General features: G+C 39.7%; 1 protein-coding gene across 2 annotated transcripts in view; it reads right to left on the bottom strand.

Annotated features, from left to right (window-relative positions):
- Positions 1-20,958, bottom strand: part of kiaa0586 (KIAA0586 ortholog) — a 514,968-nt gene that overhangs the window by 41,523 nt on the left and 452,487 nt on the right. For both annotated transcript variants that reach the window (XM_073039936.1, XM_073039935.1), the window contains exons 30-31: positions 14,544-14,674; positions 9,347-9,431 (exon numbers count right to left, since the gene is read on the bottom strand). In XM_073039936.1, the coding sequence (XP_072896037.1) occupies positions 9,347-9,431; positions 14,544-14,674 (216 nt within the window). The remainder of the gene's footprint in view (positions 1-9,346; positions 9,432-14,543; positions 14,675-20,958) is intronic.

Genomic DNA, 20,958 nt, shown 5'->3' with positions numbered 1-20,958 from the left:
TACAATTATGATGGTTGTGATTTTATCCCAAAGTCTAAGATAAACAATTTCAACAACAAATAAGAAGAAAATAACTCTTGTTCCAGTTTAACTCTCTAAACCAGAAAAGCACGAGTTCAAGCCCACCTCTGGAATATGAGCTTGTAATTTTGTGTGTCTCAATTGGAAGTACTCACATTCTTTGTGTTCAAGAGTTGTGAGTTCAGGGTCCAGATTTGAGCACAAAAATCTACGCTGACACTCTAATACAGTGCTAATCAAGATTCCAGTTTCCCATACATGTGTACATAAAAGAACTTTTTTCAAGGAAAACAGATTAGTTCTCCAAAGTGTGCTGGCTAAGATTTAATGCTCAATTAACTTCACCAGAACAGATTATGTGATCATTATCACTGTGTAAATTTGCCATGTTTCCTTCATTACAACACTGACTGCACTTCAAAAGTACTTAATTAGCTGCAAAAGCTAATATATTTCTGGATGTCCTGAAATTGTAAAGGGTTTCACATAGACCTTTTATTCCATATGAGCCATTCTGCAGTGATGGCACACAGTATTGTCAGAAGGACTGATAATGAAATTACCCAAGTGTCAATCTGATGATTCAAGCAAACAATGAGAATTGTGATTCTACTAAACCCAAAAAAAGGAAATCTTTCACCACCCTAATCTGCACGTCTTCTTCAATCAACACCATCAGCAACATTAAATGCACGGCATCCAGGTTCACAAAAAATACATTTTCATCCATCAATTGTGTACCTTCTTTCCATTTAAATATTACTTTCTTTTTTATTCCCCAATTAAAATGATAAGTAAAATACTTGCTACAGCAGTACTTCCAAATACACTCCAGAACTAAACACACAGGAGCATGAGATTAGTCAGGCTGCCTTCTTGCTGTTTATCCATTTTCTGTTAGTGCTGAGATCCAGATCAGCATTGTAAAAAGTTACTAGCTAACCTAGAAGTATGTTGCATCAATAGTAGACAAAATTATCTATCTGCAATTCACAAAAGCTAATAAAAATTTAATTAAATTTTAAGCTCAATAGCAGTTGAATTGCAGAGGAGCCAGCTGTAGTTTTTTTAGAATCTAATGCCGCACTTCAGATACCAGCACGAACAAAGTGCTGACAAAAAATGATCTTACTAGAAGGATAGGTTAGTAAAACCATAGAACACCAAAGAATCAGAATTTAAGTGAAAGATTACCTCATAGAAATCTTTAAATCATCTTGCTGTTCACATGGTAATCAAATCAGGGTTTGTGAATTTTTGCGATATCCAACATTATGGTTGACTACACCTGCCATCTTGTGGTCATGCGGAAAATAGCAAATAAAAATATTCTCCATTGAATGAATAAACAAAGTTACCACAATCTGCAATAAATTTTTGTTCGGCTGGTTTTAATTTTCTAACAAAATACTAATGCAAAGATATAAACTTGAATCTTTTAATCATAATATAATTAAAATTATCTGTTTCAAACATTACTATACAGGTCCTCCTTAGGTTATGGTTGGGCTCAGCTTGTAAACCTAACAGCTTATAAATTGGAAACGCCGCTATGAACTGGCCCCTCACATGAAAGGTAGCAGATCCAGCTCACCACTCTCCCAAACATATGTTATGAAAAGAACATATGCAGGGCATTCATAAACTGGGGAGGACTTGTAGAAGATCATTTCAAAGGTGTTAACATAAACATAAACTCATGAATCCTACAGGCCAGTTCAATTGCATTGTTGCTAATTTGTATTTCAATTACTTACTTTTGATCTTAACTACCTAGAAATTAATGAGAATCAGCAGAAAGGCAGGTATACCTCCCTCTGCTTTATTCTCTCTGCATTTGAAACTGTGTGACTAGTCAAAGCTCAAGCACCTTCTATAAATTCACCAATGACACTGTTGGTAGAATCTCAGATAGCAATGAAGAGGCTTACAGGAGCAAGGTTGTTTGGCTGGTTGGTCTCAACAATAACCTTGCACTCAATGTCACCAAGACCAAGAAACTAGTTGTAGACTTCAGGAAGGTGAACTCAGGGGAACACATACTAGCCCACATCTAGGGGTCAACAGTGTAAAAGGTGAATAGCTTCAAGTTCTTGGATATCAACATTTTGGAGTATCTATGCTGAACCCAACACACTGATGCAATCACGAAGGCGGCACACCAATGGCTCTACTTTGTTAGGACCTTGAGGAGATTTGGTACGTCACTACAGGCAGTCCCCGGGTTACGAACGAGTTCCGTTCCTGAGTCAGATTCTCAGTTCCTGAGTTCCGTTCCATCTTTAAGTCAGATTTGTACGTGTCAGAACAAGTACATCCAGTATTATTTAGCGTCAGTTAGTCAAACGCTTGTCTTATTATATAATATATATTTTACCTTTCTATGCATATAATACACTTAAGAAACATATGTATTCCAATAATTAAACCACTGCATTGCTTAGTAATAATTGTAGCTTTCATCGGGGCAGGGCCTTTCACATGCTCCATTATTCTCACTTTATCCTTTATCCTTTAAAATTGTTCCGATCGTTGACCGACTGTAGCCTAACGCTCTTCCAATGACTGATGATGTTTCACCTCTTTCCAAAAGCTTTATTATTTCCACTTTATTTTCAATCGTGATCGCTTCCCGTCAACAGAACAGAAACACTGCGGGCGGTGGGACCTCCACCGGCTCCCGAGGTTCGCTGGGTCCTAAGGACCACCGCACTGAATTCCCCGAGTCCTAAAGTCCACCACACTGAGACAGGTTAAATGGGACTGATGCAGTCCTGACGAAGGGTCTCAGCCCGAAACGTCGACTGTACTTCTTCTTATAGATGCTGCCTGGCCTGCTGTGTTCCACCAGCATTTTGTGTGTGTTGATTAAATGGGACTGTGCTGGGTTTGAGTATTTGATCCTCCTCAATATTCTGCGTGGGAATTTAAACTGGAGGTGGCAGTGTTTTTTTTACAAGGCCGAGTTGTGAACTCGACATCAACCTGGCACGCTCAGGAGCGGTCTGTTACTGGATCGAACTCGGGAACCTCCGTTCTCGAGCCCGGCGCTGATCTCACTGCGCAACCAGCCAACCAGAAAAACTGGTGGGGGGGGTGGGGGGAGGGGGTCAGGGTGAATCTTGCTAAGAAAAATTTAAGCCAAATACAAAGTTACACACTCAACACAGTGTCAACGGCAATGACTTAAAATGGCGGAAGGCATTGCAATCTGACTTAAAATGGCAGACGGTGTCGCGATCCGACTTAAAACGGCGGATGGCGTTCTCCTTCCTCGGTTTGTAAGTACGAGTTGTTCATAAGTCGGACATTCGTAACTCGGGGACTACCTGTAAAGACTCTTACAAATTTCTATAGGTCAAGAGCATTCTGATTAATTGTATCACTGTCTGCTATGGAGACTCCAGTGCACAGGATCACATGAGGCTGCAGGGGGTTGTAGACTCAGCCAGCTCCATCACTGGTACAACCAAGCATGCCATTGAGGACAGCTTCACGAGACAATGCCCTAAGAAGGTGGCATAAAGATCCTCACCATCTGGAACATGCCCTCTTCTCATTACTACCATCAGGGAGGAGGTACACGATCCTGAAGACATTTTAGGAACAGCTTCTTCCTCTCTGCCCTCAGATTTCTGAATAGTTTATGAACCCATGACCACTACCTTATTATTCATTTTATTGCACTATTTATTTTTGTAATTTATAGATTTTGTCTTTGCATTCTACTGTTGCTGTAGAACAGCAGATTTAAATTTATATATCTGATAATAAATGCGATTCTTATTCTGAATCGAAGTTCACATAGTCTCTATCTTGCATCCACTTGTCTAATAGGTGAAGACATCTTATAATTGGTCAAAATAAGCATTATATAAAAAGGCAAAGCTGATTGAAGTCTGTGAATCAAGAATTTGCATGACTGAGGCTATCGTAGGAAATTAGTGCAACACAAACAGTGTCAAATCAGCATCAGTTTATTACAACCCAGCAGAGATATGTCCAACCAGGAGGCCAAGATGACATAAGGTTTTTCAGACCTTCCTATGTAGGGCAATGTTCCAGATGTAGTATCAATGCAAATAAAGGAACATTAGCTTAATTCTGGAATGCCTACTAACATCAGCAGCAGAAGTTCCTGACAAATGAATTTCTAATTAATTTTCTTGAATGATAAAACAATACGTTTCAGAATTGATGTCATTAGTTATGAATTATTTAACACATGAATCACAGCAATGTATAAAAATAAAAAGCTGCAGATGCTAGAACAATGTAGAAAATGATACAGAGAGTTGGTCAGTCAGTATCTCTGGAAAGAAATAGAGTTGATGATTCTAATGAATAATAGTCAACCTGAAACTTTAACTCTATTTCATTTTCCACAGATACTGCCTAGCCTGTTTGTTTTGCTTTTGCATTGGATACATTAATAAGCTTTAAGTGAACAGGGAAAATGGAAAACACAATTAAATTTATAGTTTGAACAGTAATAATTCTCCTTTGCATTAAATCAGTCAAGCTCTTTTTAATAAACAATTTAATTTTAGAATGAAAGCAGGGAATCTCCAGCAGTATGCCTTTTGTCATGGGCGAGATTCTAATCTGTCTAACTCTCATGAAAATAAATGTATTCACCGTGGCCTATGGACGTTGTACTTATAGAATCTCACACATGCAGTGATCAGTGTGTGAGTGGAGACAATAATTTGTAGCTAAAATACAAGAACTCAAACAAAAACATTACCTACAATGCAGAAGCTATCCCTTTGAAACTGTCTCAGTTTACACATACTGGAACATATTCTATAGGCCATTTGTTTGATGCTCACAGTTAATATCAAATTTAAATAATCCAAAACATATAGAGAATCAAAAAACATTTTAACAAGTTTATTGTGTTTTGACCAGTCTGCATGCAGAAATACTTTGCTCTAGGACTGCAGTTTCTTTTGTGCTTTCTGCCCCCACCACACAGAACTGCACATCTTCCGTAAATCTAACGATTATTTGAAAGCATTACAGTGCAAATACATGTGAGTAATTCTGTAAATGTACTTTTATCTTTATTTCAAGATCTTTTGGTAAGGTCCCATATAAAAGTTTTGAGGCATGCAGCAGAGAGTCAGGACACAAAACAGCTAACAGCAGTAAGTGGTTAAGAGAGGTAGCGAATAGAAGGATCATGTGAGCATGTCAGATGGACAACTATTGGTTCGTAAATTACTTAGTACAAATAGAAAATACTGGAAAAACTCAGTAGGTCAGGCAACATCTGTATAAAGAGAAATGGTCTTTGGATTTTCATCATATGTTTGATCTTTTAAAATATAAAAACATAATTTCTGAATTTTTGGATGACGTTAGATGGTGGCACTAGGGTAGTGGTATCAAATTACAGGATAATACTGATAATCTTACAGAAGTGGCCAGATAATTGATGAATGCATTTAAACATGGGTGTTAGGTATTACATTTTGGTAAAATAAATAAGGTAAAATGTAAGAAACTTAGGTTAGCCTTACTTGTCTACTCCACCATTCAATGGGATCACAAGTGATATTTTTCCTACTTCCCTTTATAGTTAAAATAAGTAACCCATAGGCTACTTAACGTATGAAGACAAGTGAGAAATCAGATCTTGTAGAACTAGGGATAGATAAGGGATAGTCAGCGTAGGCATGTTGTTGATAGCTGTTGTTGATACCATCCTTAGTCTCGGATTAAAGAATGATATTGATCATCTCGTAAATTGACAAGAACAATGGCATAAAAAATTTAATCCTGATAAGTGTGAGGTGAGGCATGGGGGGCACTGACTAACTAGAGTAATGGACATAATATATACATCATGAGTGGAGGGAGCACTGAGAAGTAAAAGGACCTGAAAGGTTAAGTCCAAAGAACCCTGAAGAAGGCAGCATAGGTAGGTTGGGTGATGAAGAAGCATTTGGGATGCTTGCCTTCATTAGCCAGATCATATAATATAATAAAGTCTTGAACAACTTTATAAAAACATTGGTGCTAGATTTTTGAATGCAGTTCTAGCCACAACACTACAGGAAGGATGTGATTGCACTGGAGATGTTGCAGGGAGATTCACCAGGATGTTCCCTGGAATGGAATGATTCAATTATGAGGAAGGATAGGTTTGCTCTTCTTGCAGCAGACCTGATTGAGGTTCAAATCATAAACACGAGAAGGTCTGCAGATGCTGGGAATCCAAAGCAACATGCACAAAATGCTGAAGGAACTCAGCAGGTCAGACAGCACCTACAGAAATTAACTGATAGTCAACGCTTTAGGCCAAGACTCTTCTTTGGGACTGGAAAGGAAGGGGGAAGATGCCAGAATAAAAAGGTGGGGGGAAGGGGAAAGAGGATAACTGGAAGGTGGTAGATGAAGCCATGTGCGTGGGAAAGGTCAAGGGCTGGAGAAGAACGAGTCTGATGGGAGAGGAGAGTGAACCATAGGAGAAAGAGAAAGAGGAAGGCACCCAGGGGCAAGTAATAGGCAGGTGAGAAGAAATAAAGGTTTCAAAATTTTGAAATGAATAGATGGATGGATGGTATGAAACATTTTTCCAAACAGAGGTATTTAAGGCCAGAGGCATAGGTCTAAGTGAGTAAGATATTTAGAGAGGATCTGAGAAATGTTTTTTTACCCCACACAGAGAGTGGCTACAATCTGGAACACACAATCCAAGAAAGGGGTGGAGGAAAGTTCTCTCACAAAATTTAAGAAGCATTTGGCAAGTCAATTGTCTTAAAGGGAAGCAAGGGCAAACTGCTAGTAAGTGGGAAGAGTATAGACAGGTACTTGAATGGTCAGCATGGACATAGAGGGCTGAAGGGACTTCTTTTGTGCTGTATGATTCTACAGAGTGAACTGAAAGCATTATCAAAAGGACAATGAGAATGTTGATCTCACTGGCACTGAGACAGGCTAAGGTAAACGGTTTAGATGCATTTATGTTGTGGCTGGATAAGTATTCAAGAGCAAATGAAAACAAGGGTAATGCTGATAGGCTGACATTAAAAACAATAGAAGGTGGCTTGAGGGGAGCAAAGTAACCAACACAGATTGGTTAGGCCAAATGACCTGTTTCGATGCTGTGAGCTCAATGTAGCCTGTTTCTAATACAACAGTTTCCCTAGAACTGCTATTATTTTCCCTCCTATTATATGGAAAGCAATATTACCTTCTGCCAGTCCCACACTCCTTCCCTTTTTTAGGAATTGCTCCTGCTATTTGGCCTCATTCCATGTAGGATGAGAGTGATAGATCCAGTACAGTCACAGTGATACTTTAAGAACTTTTGCTTTAATCAGCAACCCCAATGGATCACAGCAATTCTGACTTTCTATCTTGCCATTGCCACTCTTTGCTTAATTTAAACATCAGTAAGATCCTGCCACACAAAAAAACAGTATTCTAGAGATATAGTTAACAAATAAACCTGAGGTGTTAAGGAAATGCTGTCTTTCCAGCAAACTGCCACTGGCACCACCTGCAAAGTTCAAAATAAATTTATTATCAAAGTACATATATGTCACAATATCCAACCCTGAGATTTGTTTTTTGCGGGCAAACACAGCAAGTCCAAGAAATGCAATAGAATCAATGAAAGACTGCACCCAACAGGATGGACAAACAACCAATACGCAAAAGACAACAAACTGTGCAAATACAAAAGAAAAAGTTATAGAGAAATAAGCAACAATTCCCGCTGTTGCAAAAGCCTATTGAATGAGGGGTAATGATTGTTCCTGAACCTGGTGGTGTGGGTGCTGAGGCTTTGTACCTTCTTGCTGGTGGCAGCAACGAGAAGACAGCGTGACCTGGGTGGTGTGGGTCTCTGATGATGGATGCTGCTTTGCTGTGACAACACTCTGTGTAGATGCGTTCCATGGTGAGGAGGGATTTACTCAGGATGGGCTGGGCCATATCCACTAACTTTTGTAGGATTTTCTGCAACATGTACTTGTTGCACACAACAGCTCACCTAAACTTAAAATAAGATCAGCAGCCTTACACTATACTGAGGCAGAGGTGAAGTTAATTGATTCAATCATCCAGCACTGAGAAATAACTTGAAATTTTGACATTCTTAACTGAATACAGATTGAACCTCTAACTGGATCTGTAAGTAAATTCCCTCTTGGTGTGGTTTTGAGTTATAGAAACCCAGAAAGAGTTCAGTTCAATTTCCAGCCAACATGGTTTAGTTATATGAATGGAAATTCTGGGGGAATGAGATCACTGGAATTGATTTTCATATACAGTAGAAAATTAGAGAATAAATGGGTAAAAGAAAAGCAATCAGCTATTGATTCTTAAATGATCCAGATTTGGATAGTGAATGAAAAAATTAGACAGTAAGTAATGAAATCCCAAAAGTTACCACTAATACAATCAAATGTGCTTATTTCATATTCTAACTTAGGAGCTTGGTATATTGAAGATGTTGTCTCCATTGTAAAATTACTTTTCATCCTTCATGATCCAGAGTTGTAAGTTTTGCTTATATCTAAATGAATTACCATGTGACGTAAGAATCATATCAGTTTTAAATCTGTATACAAATTACTGTATATATTAGACATTTGCTTTCTGCATTTTTGAAGAATGCAGTTAGAAAATAAAGATTATGGATGACTACATTCTACCCAGATAATTATCAGAATCAGTTTTTATTATGAATAAAGAATAAGATCATGTACCCGCTTTGTTACTCAAAAATGTTGTTAGATACATTGGGGTTGACATGACACTTTAAGCATATTTGCATATTAAGCATATCTCCAATAGGATATTGTTCATAATTTGACTTAGGCCACTGCAGCACCGTGTGAAGGGGAATTTTAAATATTGAGCAGAGAAATAGGTGGTGGTGACATGCTCATGAACTTTGGAGAGCAAGGGGATGTTGGACGTGAGTGCTAACATTAAAGTCAAGGCAACATGATAACAGTTGGCCTTTATGGAGAACAGGATGATTTGTAAGAGAAAAAGAACAAATGACAATGGAATTTAGCATTTGATAGGAAAGAGAAACAGAGCCCAAGGGGGGCAGCAGCTGTGTCATGGCAAAAGGAGAAGAGAGCAGGCGAGTCATGGGGAAACAACAGAAAGATGGAGGACTGTTATGGGAATGGATAAGATTTAATGCAGCAACAGTAACTACATAGTTCTGAACTCTGCAATAAATAAATCCACAAGTTTTTCATACTCGCCTGCATTTTAAAGCTTTCCGTGCACGTAAGATTATTTATTATTACTACTGGAACTTTAGTCAATATAAGAAAATATAAAACTGTCTTACCTGGCCATAAATCCTTGGTTCTACTTTCGACTTGTATCAGTCGTGCAGTTGTTTGTTTTCGCTCTGTTACTGCTACGTCATCACCCTAAATCAATGTCCAAAAATAATGTGATCTAAATCATTTTTCCAAACACTCTGAATAAAAAAGTGGTTTTTATGAAGAATTTGATTCTGATTTGGATATTCTACATGTCAATCTCATACATTGTTCATTTATGCAAGCTAAATAAAATCCTCACTTTAAAAAAAAATCACATTAGATTGAAGATACACGCACACACTGCAATGCATAAAGAAAGGAGAATCTACTGCTTGACTGGCTGAATAAAAGCATGATCAGAATGTCATCAAGCCAGGCTAGATTATCGTGTTCTATTATTATTGCAGTGGATTTAAGAAGGTAAAATGGTTGATTCATTGACAAGATAATAAGAATACAAAATTTTCTGTAATATAGCTTAATTATGTACGTAATGTAATTGCACAGCAAGGAATCTAAAATTATAGGAATAGAGAACTGCAGAGAGCATTACAGTTTTCATTGAACTACAGGTCAACTTTGGACAGCGAAAGACAAATTATTCCCTTACATTTAGTTAAATCAGTAGAAAACCCTTTCAATATGATAAACCGCCCCTGCCCCAGAACTGGAGACTTGTTTAAAGTCAAGTGAGATTATTACATCATGAATAGATTATATAAAAAATTATTTAGATTTGTTCCATGTAGAATTTGGTTCACTAATATTATGGATTCCTGATGATGCAATCATGAAGAAGGCGCACCAAAGGCTAAGCTTCATTAGGAATTTGAGGAGATTTGGTAGGTCACCAAAGATTCACTAATTTCTACAGATGTACCATGGAGAGCATTCTAACTGTTTTCATCGCCACCTGGTATGTAGGATTCAATGCACAGCATTGAAATAGGCCTCAGAGAGTTGTGAACTCAGCAACTCCATTATTAGCACAAGCCTCCCCACCATTGAGAACTTTCAGTTGTAGTATCTCAAGAAGACCAACACTCAGCAATTTAAGAACAGCTTTCTAACAGCCATCGGATTTGTAAATGGTCCATGAACACTAGCTGACTACTCCTCTTTTGCACCATTGATTCATTCATTTTGAATTGTAACTTTTTACATCTTTTACTGTACTACTGCCATATACAAGACATGTGTCAGTGATTACAAACCTGATTCTGAGATTCTGAAATGTGCTGCCTTTTCGAATTGCATTACTTTTTGTGTGTGAATTTCCAATGAACTACAGCAGATCTCTGAAACTGGATTGCACAGAACTTATTTACTGCACTTTCACCTTGGGTTCTTTGTTCATATATCTTCCCTAACTGATGGATTGAAAATTATAAGAATACTGTATTTTCTAGTGAACATATTTAGACTGATTTCTTTTGTCTGCAGAGTTCTGGATATATTAAACACAGCAGATTACCAAGCCTTTACAAAACTTGCCTTATATTCATTGATTCTACTTCTTAAAGAGCAGGTTATTCATTTTGTGAGATTATCACTCAAGTAAAGTTGGGAGTGGAGGATGCTATCATGTATTTGCTGCACAAATCACTCTCTCACCTAGATGGGGCCAGTTGTGCTGTGAGGATTACATTCCTTGACTTCTCTAGTGCCTTTAACACCATCCAGCCCAAGATCTTAAGGCACAAACTAACGGAGATGGGAGTAGACTCTCACATGGTGGATTGGATAGTGGACTACTTGACAGATAGACCTCAGTATGTGCGGTTGGGAGACTGTAGGTCTGACACGGTGGTCAGCAGCACAGGAACGCCGCAGGGAACCGTACTCTCTCCGGTCCTGTTCACCCTGTACACATCAGACTTCCAATATAACTCGGAGTCCTGCCATGTGCAGAAGTTCGCTGATGACACGGCCATAGTGGGGTGTGTCAGGAATGGACAGGAGGAGGAGTATAGGAAACTGATACAGGACTTTGTGATATGGTGCAACTCAAACTACCTGCGTCTCAATAACACCAAGACCAAGGAGATGGTGGTGGACTTTAGGAGATCTAGGCCTCATATGGAGCCAGTGATCATTAATGGAGAATGTGTGGAGCAGGTTAAGACCTACAAGTATCTGGGAGTACAGTTAGACGAGAAGCTAGACTGGACTGCCAACACAGATGCCTTGTGCAGGAAGGCACAGAGTCGACTGTACTTCCTTAGAAGGTTGGCGTCATTCAATGTCTGTAGTGAGATGCTGAAGATGTTCTATAGGTCAGTTGTGGAGAGCGCCCTCTTTGTGGTGGCGTGTTGGGGAGGAAGCATTAAGAAGAGGGACGCCTCACATCTTAATAAGCTGGTAAGGAAGGTGGGCTCTGTCGTGGGCAAAGTACTGGAGAGTTTAACATCGGTAGCTGAGCGAAGGGCGCTGAGTAGGCTACGGTCAATTATGGAAAACTCTGAACATCCTCTACATAGCACCATCCAGAGACAGAGAAGCAGTTTCAGCGACAGGTTACTATCGATGCAATGCTCCTCAGACAGGATGAAGAGGTCAATAGTCCCCAATGCCATTAGGCTTTACAATTCAACCGCCAGGACTTAAGAACTTTTTAAAAGCTATTATTAATGCTTTTTGAGATAGTGATTTAGATGCATATCATATTTTTTTACTGAGTTAAGTATTGTATGTTATTAGTTTTGCTACAACAAGTGTATGGGACATTGGAAAAAAAGTTGAATTTCCCCATGGGGATGAATAAAGTATCTATCTATCTATCTATCTATCACTAATATACTGGAGTATCAAAACCACATTTTCTATATGTCTTTAAAGTTCCATGTTACATCACAGGGAATGTCAATAATAGCTACGATGATGGAAACAATCTTGAATAAACCAACTAGTCTGGAGCTTAGAACTGCCTATGCCCAGGGTCTGCTCCAAATTATTAATTTTTGCTCATTGTGTGTGTCTGTTAGATTTTCCACAGAAAATCCTACTGAGGTACATCACAGCTTTAAATGGTAACTGCTCTGACCAAGACCACAAGAAGAGAAATCCAGAACAAGATGGCACCAACTGACAGGGGCAACATCCTTCAGACAGTTCATGAAGGTACTTCTTTCACTTTGTTTATTTCATCTTTCTCTTTCAAAAGTGGTCGTACTACTGTTGGAGACCATGATCTACATTTTGGTGGTGTGTTTTCAGGGCGATTAAGCAATTTGGAGCTTTACTGTCTCTGAGGGAGTTCGACAAGGTTTTGAGTAAAGTGTATGGCCAGGAGGGAAAGAAGCCTGGAGATGGGGTGTAAGCCTATGATAGACTCCACTTCTCGCCAATCCCGCTGATTAAAGCTTCAAGGAACACTGATATTCAATGAGGTTAAGTACGGAAGGTGGGTGGGTGTTCAGTGACCAGTCTCACACTGGTCCCGGAGAGAAATGCCTGCGTATGAATGGTCCGTCTTTGCCTCTCGTTTGATGCTGCTGGAGTACTGGGCCTTGGGTTGGTTTAATTGATGCAGTTTGTGGATTGGACTCTGTAGTTCATGTTATGATTTGTTTTTGGTTTCTGATTGCTCTTTTTTGTTGCTATTTTGTGCGATTTTGATTGGGGTGGGCGGCTGCTGCGACCTACAGATTGCAAGTGACGTGGCACTGGATTGAACTGAACTGAGCTAAATGAATACGCCTGGACACTTTCGATGTCTATGTGATTTGGTGTTTTGTATTCTGTGTTTTTTGCTCTTTTTTGGCATTAGTGCAATTTGTTCTTTTTTTTGCGAGTCGGAAGTTTGATGTTTTTCTTTAAATGGGTTCCATGGTTTTCTTTGTTTCACGGCTGGCTCTGGGAGGATGAATCTCAGGGTTGTATACTGCATACATACTTTGACAATAAATGTACTTTAAATCTTTGAAGAAACTGCAGAGAGTTGTGAACATAACTGAGTCCAAACGCAAACAAACTTCTCCTCCACTGACTCCGTCTACACTTCCTGTTGTCTTGGGAAAGCAGCCAACATAATTAAGGACCCCTCCCACCTCTCCCACATTCTCTCTTCTTCACTCCTCCATCGGGCAGAGGAAACAAAAGCCTAAGAGCGTGACTCACCAAACTCAGGGATAGCTTCGATCCTATTATTATTAGACTCTTGAATACTTAAGCTGCTGATCTTCCCTCAGCCCTCCAGTCGATGCCATGAAAATTCCCTTTCAAATGAACCCCAATAAGCTAACCTGTGGCCTACGAGACTTCTTCCATGTGCTCCACAAAAAGTGAAAACAGTCAAGTCAAGGCCTTTGTGCACGTTTAAACTGATTCTACAACCTGGAGTCTTCCAGTCAATACAAATATTATTGCAGTAGAACTGTTTGCACAGAACATGGATAGACTCTCTATTACCTTTTATGCAGCATTGCCAGCACAATTTATAACTAACACATGACGCCCTAAGTATTAGACCCAAACAGGAATCTTCTTAAACCTAATGAGACCAAATGGTTTTCATTCAATACAGACATAAAAAACAGTGAGAGGTTCAATAGATGCTTTGAAACAAACTTAACCCTAACACTAATATTGAAGTAACTAAAAACCAGGGCGATATACTTGTAACAGCAGGGAACCAGTAAGATGAATTACCACATATTACAAATGTCAGATTATAAGCAACAATTTTCAAATGTCTTGAAACCAAAAAGCGAACACATTCATGGGTCTTGTTTTCACAAATCTGTGCATTTCTTTGCATTGAAAAGGGGGCAATGATGGGCATTTCAGCACAAATGGGATTTCATGAAGTGTCTTTCATTGGAAATAAAGTTTCTGTAAGTTTTTGTGTTACGATAAAATTTTATTATATAAGTCATCCATGTCCACAAAACAGATTAATTAAAATAATGCAGATAGGATATTTTGTAGCAACAAAATAATCTTAACACCCCCCAGCTCTAACTTTCAATGTCTTTCTGTTTCATATTCCAGTCTATTTAGAATTTTTAGCCACAATGCACAATCAAGGTTAAGAGAGAAAAGCATTTGCTAACATTTCACAGTGTTAGTTAAATTTTGCCTGCTCATTGTACGCTGAAAATACATTCAATCCTAAATCTCTGAATGACTTTCAAATTGCTCCAAATAATATTTAATTTTTGATTAAATATCCAATTACAGTAGGAATAAGAGGCTTAAGGCTGCTTGAATCTTTACCTGTCCCTGATCGCCCACCACAAAAATCTTCCGGGATGCAACTTTCACCTGTTGTGCCGGGACTGGGCATATTTCAAGGTCTCCCAAGGTCAGAGGTCCATAGCTGGCTTCAGACTCTCTTCCATTCTTTTCTAAAAAAAAAAGAACCATTCATACTATAAAAATAATTCAAAGTATCAAAAATCATATAGCATACTGTGTGATGAAATACTGGATTGCTGAAATAGTAACAAATCCAGCATCTCCCAAACTACCCACATCTGCTGTTATTCTTCTGACAAATTGCGACATAAATTCTTACTGAAGTTTGGAGATGCAGCAGTCCAACACCTCCCTCCCCTTTCTTGATCTTTCAGTCTCCATCTCTGGAGACAGCTTATCTACTGATATCTACTATAAGCCTACAGACTCTCACAGCTACCTGGACTATTCCTCTTCCCGCCCTGTCTCTTGCAAAAATGCTATCCCCTTCTCGCAATTCCTCCGTCTCAACCGCATCTGCTCTCAGGATGAGGCTTTTCATTCCAGGATGAAGGAGATATCTTCCTTTTTTAAACAAAGGGGCTTCCCTTCATCCACCATCAACTCTGCTCTCAAACGCATCTCTCCCATTTCCCGCACCTCTGCCCTCACCCCATCCGCCCACCACCCCACTCGGGATAGGGTTCCCCTTGTCCTCACCTACCACCCCACCAGCCTCCAGGTCCAACGTATAATTCTCTGTAACTTCCGCCACCTCCAACGGGATCCCACTACCAAGCACATCTTTTCCTACCCCCTTCTTTCTGCTTTCCGCAGGGATCGCTCCCTACGTGACTCCCTTGTCCACTCGTCCCCCCCATCCCTTCCCACCGATCTCCCTCCTGGCACTTATCCTTGTAAACGGAACAAGTGCTACACCTGCCCTTACACTTCCTCCCTCACCACCATTCAGGGCCCCAGACAGTCCTTCCAGGTGAGGCGACACTTCACCTGTGAGTCGGCTGCTGTGGTACACTGCGTCCGGTGCTCCCAGTGTGGCCTTTTATATATTGGTGAGACCCGACGCAGACTGGGAGACCGTTTCGCTGAACACCTATGCTCTGTCTGCCAGAGAAAGCAGGATCTCCCAGTGGCCACACATTTTAATTCCACGTCCCATTCCCATTCTGATATGTCTATCCATGGCCTCCTCTACTGTCAAAATGAATCCAAACTCAGGTTGGAGGAACAACACCTTATATACCGGCTGGGTAGCCTCCAAGCTGATGGCATGAACATTGACTTCTCTAACTTCCGTTAATGCCCCTCCTCCCCTTCTTACCCCATCCCTGACATATTTAGTTGTTTGCCTGTTCTCCATCTCCCTCTGATGCTTCCCCCCTTCCCCCTTTCTTTCTCCCGAGGCCTCCTGTCCCATAATCCTTTCCCTTCTCCAGCTCGGTATCACTTTCGCCAATCACCTTTCCAGCTCTTAGCTTCATCCCACCCCCTCCGATCTTCTCCTATCATTTTGCATTTCCCCCTCCCCCCACTACTTTCAAATCTCGTACTATCTTTCCTTTCAGTTAGTCCTGATGAAGGGTTTCAGCCGGAAACGTCGACAGTGCTTCTCCTTATAGATGCTGCCTGGCCTGCTGTGTTCCACCAGCATTTTGTGTGTGTTGTTTGAATTTCCAGCATCTGCAGATTTCCTCCTGTTTACAGTTCCTAACTTGTTGGAGCAGTGGTTTAATTTCATTTCAGTCCTGGTTGTTACTGACATTTCTAAGCCTGAACACTTGAAAATGCAGTGAGCAAAACCGTTCTGAAACGTCTTACTGCTTATTTCCTGCCAACTATCAGTGATAAAAATCACTCCTTTTTGAATACAAATGTAAGCAACTGATGCTATTTAAAAACTGTTCATTCTGCACATAGTGTGGTGTCTATGGCCACACAAATGCACATATTTAACACTGGTTAGAAACTGTTTGGCAACATGTCCTGCCCCAATTAAGTAGCATAGTGTTCCAAATAAACCAAGGGGATCCCAACTATTTTCTCAAATGATTTTTCGTTCTTTAAAAGCTGTCCCAAATAAGCAGCTGCTCTGAATAACCGATGACCCAATTAACCAGAATTCACTATTAGCAAAGCTGCAATTGAATTTAAAGCAGATTAACAATCGCGTTAATCAGTGCTGTTAATGGACACATTTGTTACTACAATACTTCGGACAAAAATTTATTACTGTAAACATGAAGCAACATCTGTATTAATATAGGAGGCATGATTAAAATGTGCATCAAATTTTAGTCAACATTTGCTCTGGCATCATAAGTTCATTAAAAATACATTGGAAAGGACATAGCTTGGAAAGAAAAGCAAATAGGCCATAAATTTATTGGTAGGGTTGGTGCAGCTATTATGTAATACTTAAGCTGTTTTCTTTTGAGAAAATATGCACGTTGCCAAAAATGGATCAGTTTTACAATGACAGATTACTGATCATGAATTAAATTGTTCGAGCTATTCTCAAGTTGCATAAACCAAAGTCCCCTTAGCTTTGCCTCGATGAAATAGAAGAGACCTTGGAGGTCATTTTCCTACATTTTTAATTTTCTATATAGGGACTTGAGGCACAGGACATCCTAATGTCACTATTTCTTATATTTTATAACCTTTTTTCATTGTCATTATTTGAACTCAATATTTTCAAAATACCTATCTTAAAAGAGAAACATTTCTATAAGTTTACTTTTGAAAACATGCAAAGACAATTGCTTCATAGCACCAAACTTTATTTTTGGCATATTATTAACCAAAAATAATGACTTTTAGAATCTTGATTGTATTTGATCCTCCTTTTCTTCTATCCAAATTGCTTAGTGATTTTCAATAGCCATAATTAGATTTTAATGTTATGCCATGCTGATTAGATTCCATAAATTTTAGCATGCATAACTTTTCATAAGATCAGTGTAATTACCATCAGAAATTTTGAAGCATTTCTGATCAAAGGAATTCCATAACTCACATCGCAGAAGACAGCTTAATAAAGCCTCAGTCCCACTATTATTGCAACAAATTTCCTCTGTGATATATTTAATTAGTTTTAACTACACTGTATAAGTTACACAGGTTTGGGCATGGACTATGGTTAGTTGAAGAATCATATTGGGCTATTATGAATCCTATTTTACAATAAGAACTGAATAACTTTGTTACAAAAACAGGAATTTCCACAAGTATAGAGGGCATTTAATAATCTGCTTTACAACATAAGAGCTGTTTTTATCCTCTCTTGACTCTCTTAAAGTCAAGTGCTGCTGTGAAAATTCTCTAACATGTTTAAAGCAATTGGACAGAACTACCAAAGGGATGGTCAGCAGCTATTTTGTAAGTAGTTTCAAATGTCATACATGCAATTTACCCTTCTCTCAGTGTACCTGAGAAATTCCCGATGGAGTTCAGCAGTCAACTTGAATGGTTTTCATAACATGCTACTGGCCTTGAAGACCAGTAACACATCCTTGCATTTACTGATGATGTCAATTCTTAAAGACATACCCCTTAGACCTTAAGCAAGTGTCTGTAGTCAGTAGTTTGATTTATTGCTCCTGAAAACAGCAGAGCCAGTAACTTTATGACAAATGCTGTTAAAATGCAGCTACAAAGTCTTCTTACTTGCAATGTGCAACATATCTTCCTTTGGGAGAGGACCCAGGACATCTACTCTATAACATGCAAGTTGGTGGTGGGGTGGGCGGGGGAAAGAAGGTTGGATCATTTTTGAATTTAATCTTCTTTCCTTCCAATAAATATACTCCACTGAAGCTTTTTCCATAAATGGATTTTTGGTTGACCTGTTTTGCTAAGTTTCTCATACCTCCTCTACACATTATACATTCAGTTACTAGTTTAGTTAGTTCTGTACATTATTAAGAGCCAAAGGGCTTCAGCCTGCACTATTCTGGTCCATGTTCTAATGACAATGACATTGCTGGCGTCGTCAGGATTGATGGTCACTAGCGAGCTTAGACCAATGTCAAGCATGTTAGATAACACGAATGCATTAATTACTGGAACCAAGTATGACAGTTTCCTCAATGAGCTGAACACATATAGTGAAAATGGAAAGGTGTAACTTACAAATACAAATTTAATATGTGTGTTTAGGAGTTGGAGTGGGGACTGGATAAACTCCGGATCTTTTGAGAGGATGAGGGGCTGATAGACAGGACATACAGGGAGGTGGTTAAACCCAAGATGCAGGACACAGTTAACTGGGTGACCATCAGGAGGGGGAAAGGGGATAGGCAGCTAGCGCAGAGTACCACTGTGGCTGTTATCCTCAACAATAGGTATACCACTTTAGATACTGTTGGGTGCATGTTCTAGCAGAGGAAAATCACAGCAGTCAGGACTCTGGCACTGAATCTGGCTCTGTGGCTCAGGAGGGAAGAGGGAGAAGAGGCAATCTGTAGTGATCAGAGGATTCATTGGTTAGGGGAACAGAAAGAAGGTTCTGTGGACGAGGACAAGATTGCCCGATAGTTTTTTGCCTTCTGGGTGCCTGGGTCAGGGACATCTCTGACTGAGTCCACAGCACCCTTAAGTGAGAGGGTGAACAGCCAGAGGTCATGGTCTATGTCGGTACCAATGATATGGGAAGGGTGGGTGACAAGGTTCTGCAAAGTAAGTTCAGGAAGTTAGGTGTTAATTTAAAGTGCAGGACCTCCAGGGCTGTAATCTCAGGATTGCCATGTGCTAATGACACCAGAAATTGGAAGATCATATAGTTTTACATGTGGCTAAGGAGTTGCTGCAGGACGGGGGGCTTCAGATTTTTGCATCATTGGACGTCCTTCTAGAGAAGGTTGGATTCTTTACAGAAGGGGTGGTTTGCACTGTTTTGTGAGTGTTGCACAGGCAGGTTAGCTGAGTTGCAAGAGGATGGGATCCAGAGTGCCAGAACAGATAGAGGAGTTTTTGTGGAGAAAGATGTTGTTAAACCTACATACAAGGTCAGGAATCAAAAGGTCGACCATGCTGAGAGGAATGTTCTGAGTTGCTTATACTGTATTTCAATGCAAGGCGTATTGTAGGAAAGGTGGATGAGCTTGGACCATGGATCAGCATGTGGACTTACGACAATTAGAAGAACACCATTAGTGACACTTGGTTGCAGGAGGGGTGGAACTGGCAGTTAAAAATTCAGGGTTCCATTGTTTTATACATGGTAGGTTGGGAGGGGTGGCATTAATAGTCAGGGAAATTGTCTTGGTAGTGCTCAATCAGGACTGACTAGAAAGCTCATTTATTAAGGCTTTATGGGTAGAACTGAGAAATAAGAAAGGTATGATCATGTTAATGGGATTATATTATAGATCACCTAATAGTCCATGGGATTTAGAGGAGCAAATTTGTAGTGAGATCGCAGACTATTGCAAGAAACATAGGGTAGTGATAGTAGGTAATTTTAACTTTGCACGTATTGACTGGGACTCCCAAACTGTAAAAGGGCTGGAAGGAAAAGAATTTGTCAAATATGTTCAGGAAAGTTTGCTTCATCAGTACACAGAAGTCCCAGCTAGAGAGAGTGTGACATTAGATCTCCAATTAGGAAATAAGACAGGAAAGGTGACAGAAGTTTGTGTAGAAGAACACTTTGCATCTAGTGATCATAATGCCACTAACTTCAAGGTAATTATGGAAAAGGAAAGGTCTGGTCCTCGGGTTGAGATTCCAAATTGGAGTAAGACCAATTTTGATGACATCAGAAAGGATCTGACAAATGTGGATTGGGACAGGCTGTTTTCTGGCAGGGATGTAATTGATAAGTGGGAGGCCTTCAGAAGTGACATTTTGAGAGTACAGAGTTAGTATGTTCCCGTCAGAATAAAAGGCAAGGACAACAGCTTTAGGTAGCCTTGGGTTTTCGAGAGATATTGAAGCCCTGTTCTTATGCATCTGTATTTACTCTGAAGACGTCACAGAGATGATAGATGTGAGGCAATGCAGTAGCAAGGTAAGGCATCCTATACCGAATTCAGAGGAGGAGGTACTTGCTGAATTGAGGCAAATTAGCATGAATAAATCCCCAGGGCCTGACAATGTGGACCCTGTGAGAGGCTAGTGCAGAAATTGCAGGGGCCCTAGCAGCAATATTTAAAACATCCTTCGCCATGGGTGAGGTGCTGGAGTATTAAAGGATAGCTAAAATTGTTCCATTGTTAAAAGAAAGCTCCACAAATAAGCCAGGAAATTATAAATTGGTGAGTCTGACATCAGTAGTGCGTATGTTATTGGAAGGGACTGGATATTTCAGTATTTGGATAGACAGGGATTGATTAGGGTTAGTCAGCACAGCTTTGCATATGGTAAGTTGTATCTAACCAATTTTTTAGAATTTTTCAAGGAAGTCACTAGGAAGGTTGATGAAGGTAAGGCA

Source organism: Hemitrygon akajei, chromosome 3 (assembly GCF_048418815.1).
Source record: "Hemitrygon akajei chromosome 3, sHemAka1.3, whole genome shotgun sequence".
Lineage (NCBI taxonomy): Eukaryota > Metazoa > Chordata > Chondrichthyes > Myliobatiformes > Dasyatidae > Hemitrygon > Hemitrygon akajei.
This window is presented reverse-complemented; position numbering and strand designations above follow the sequence as displayed.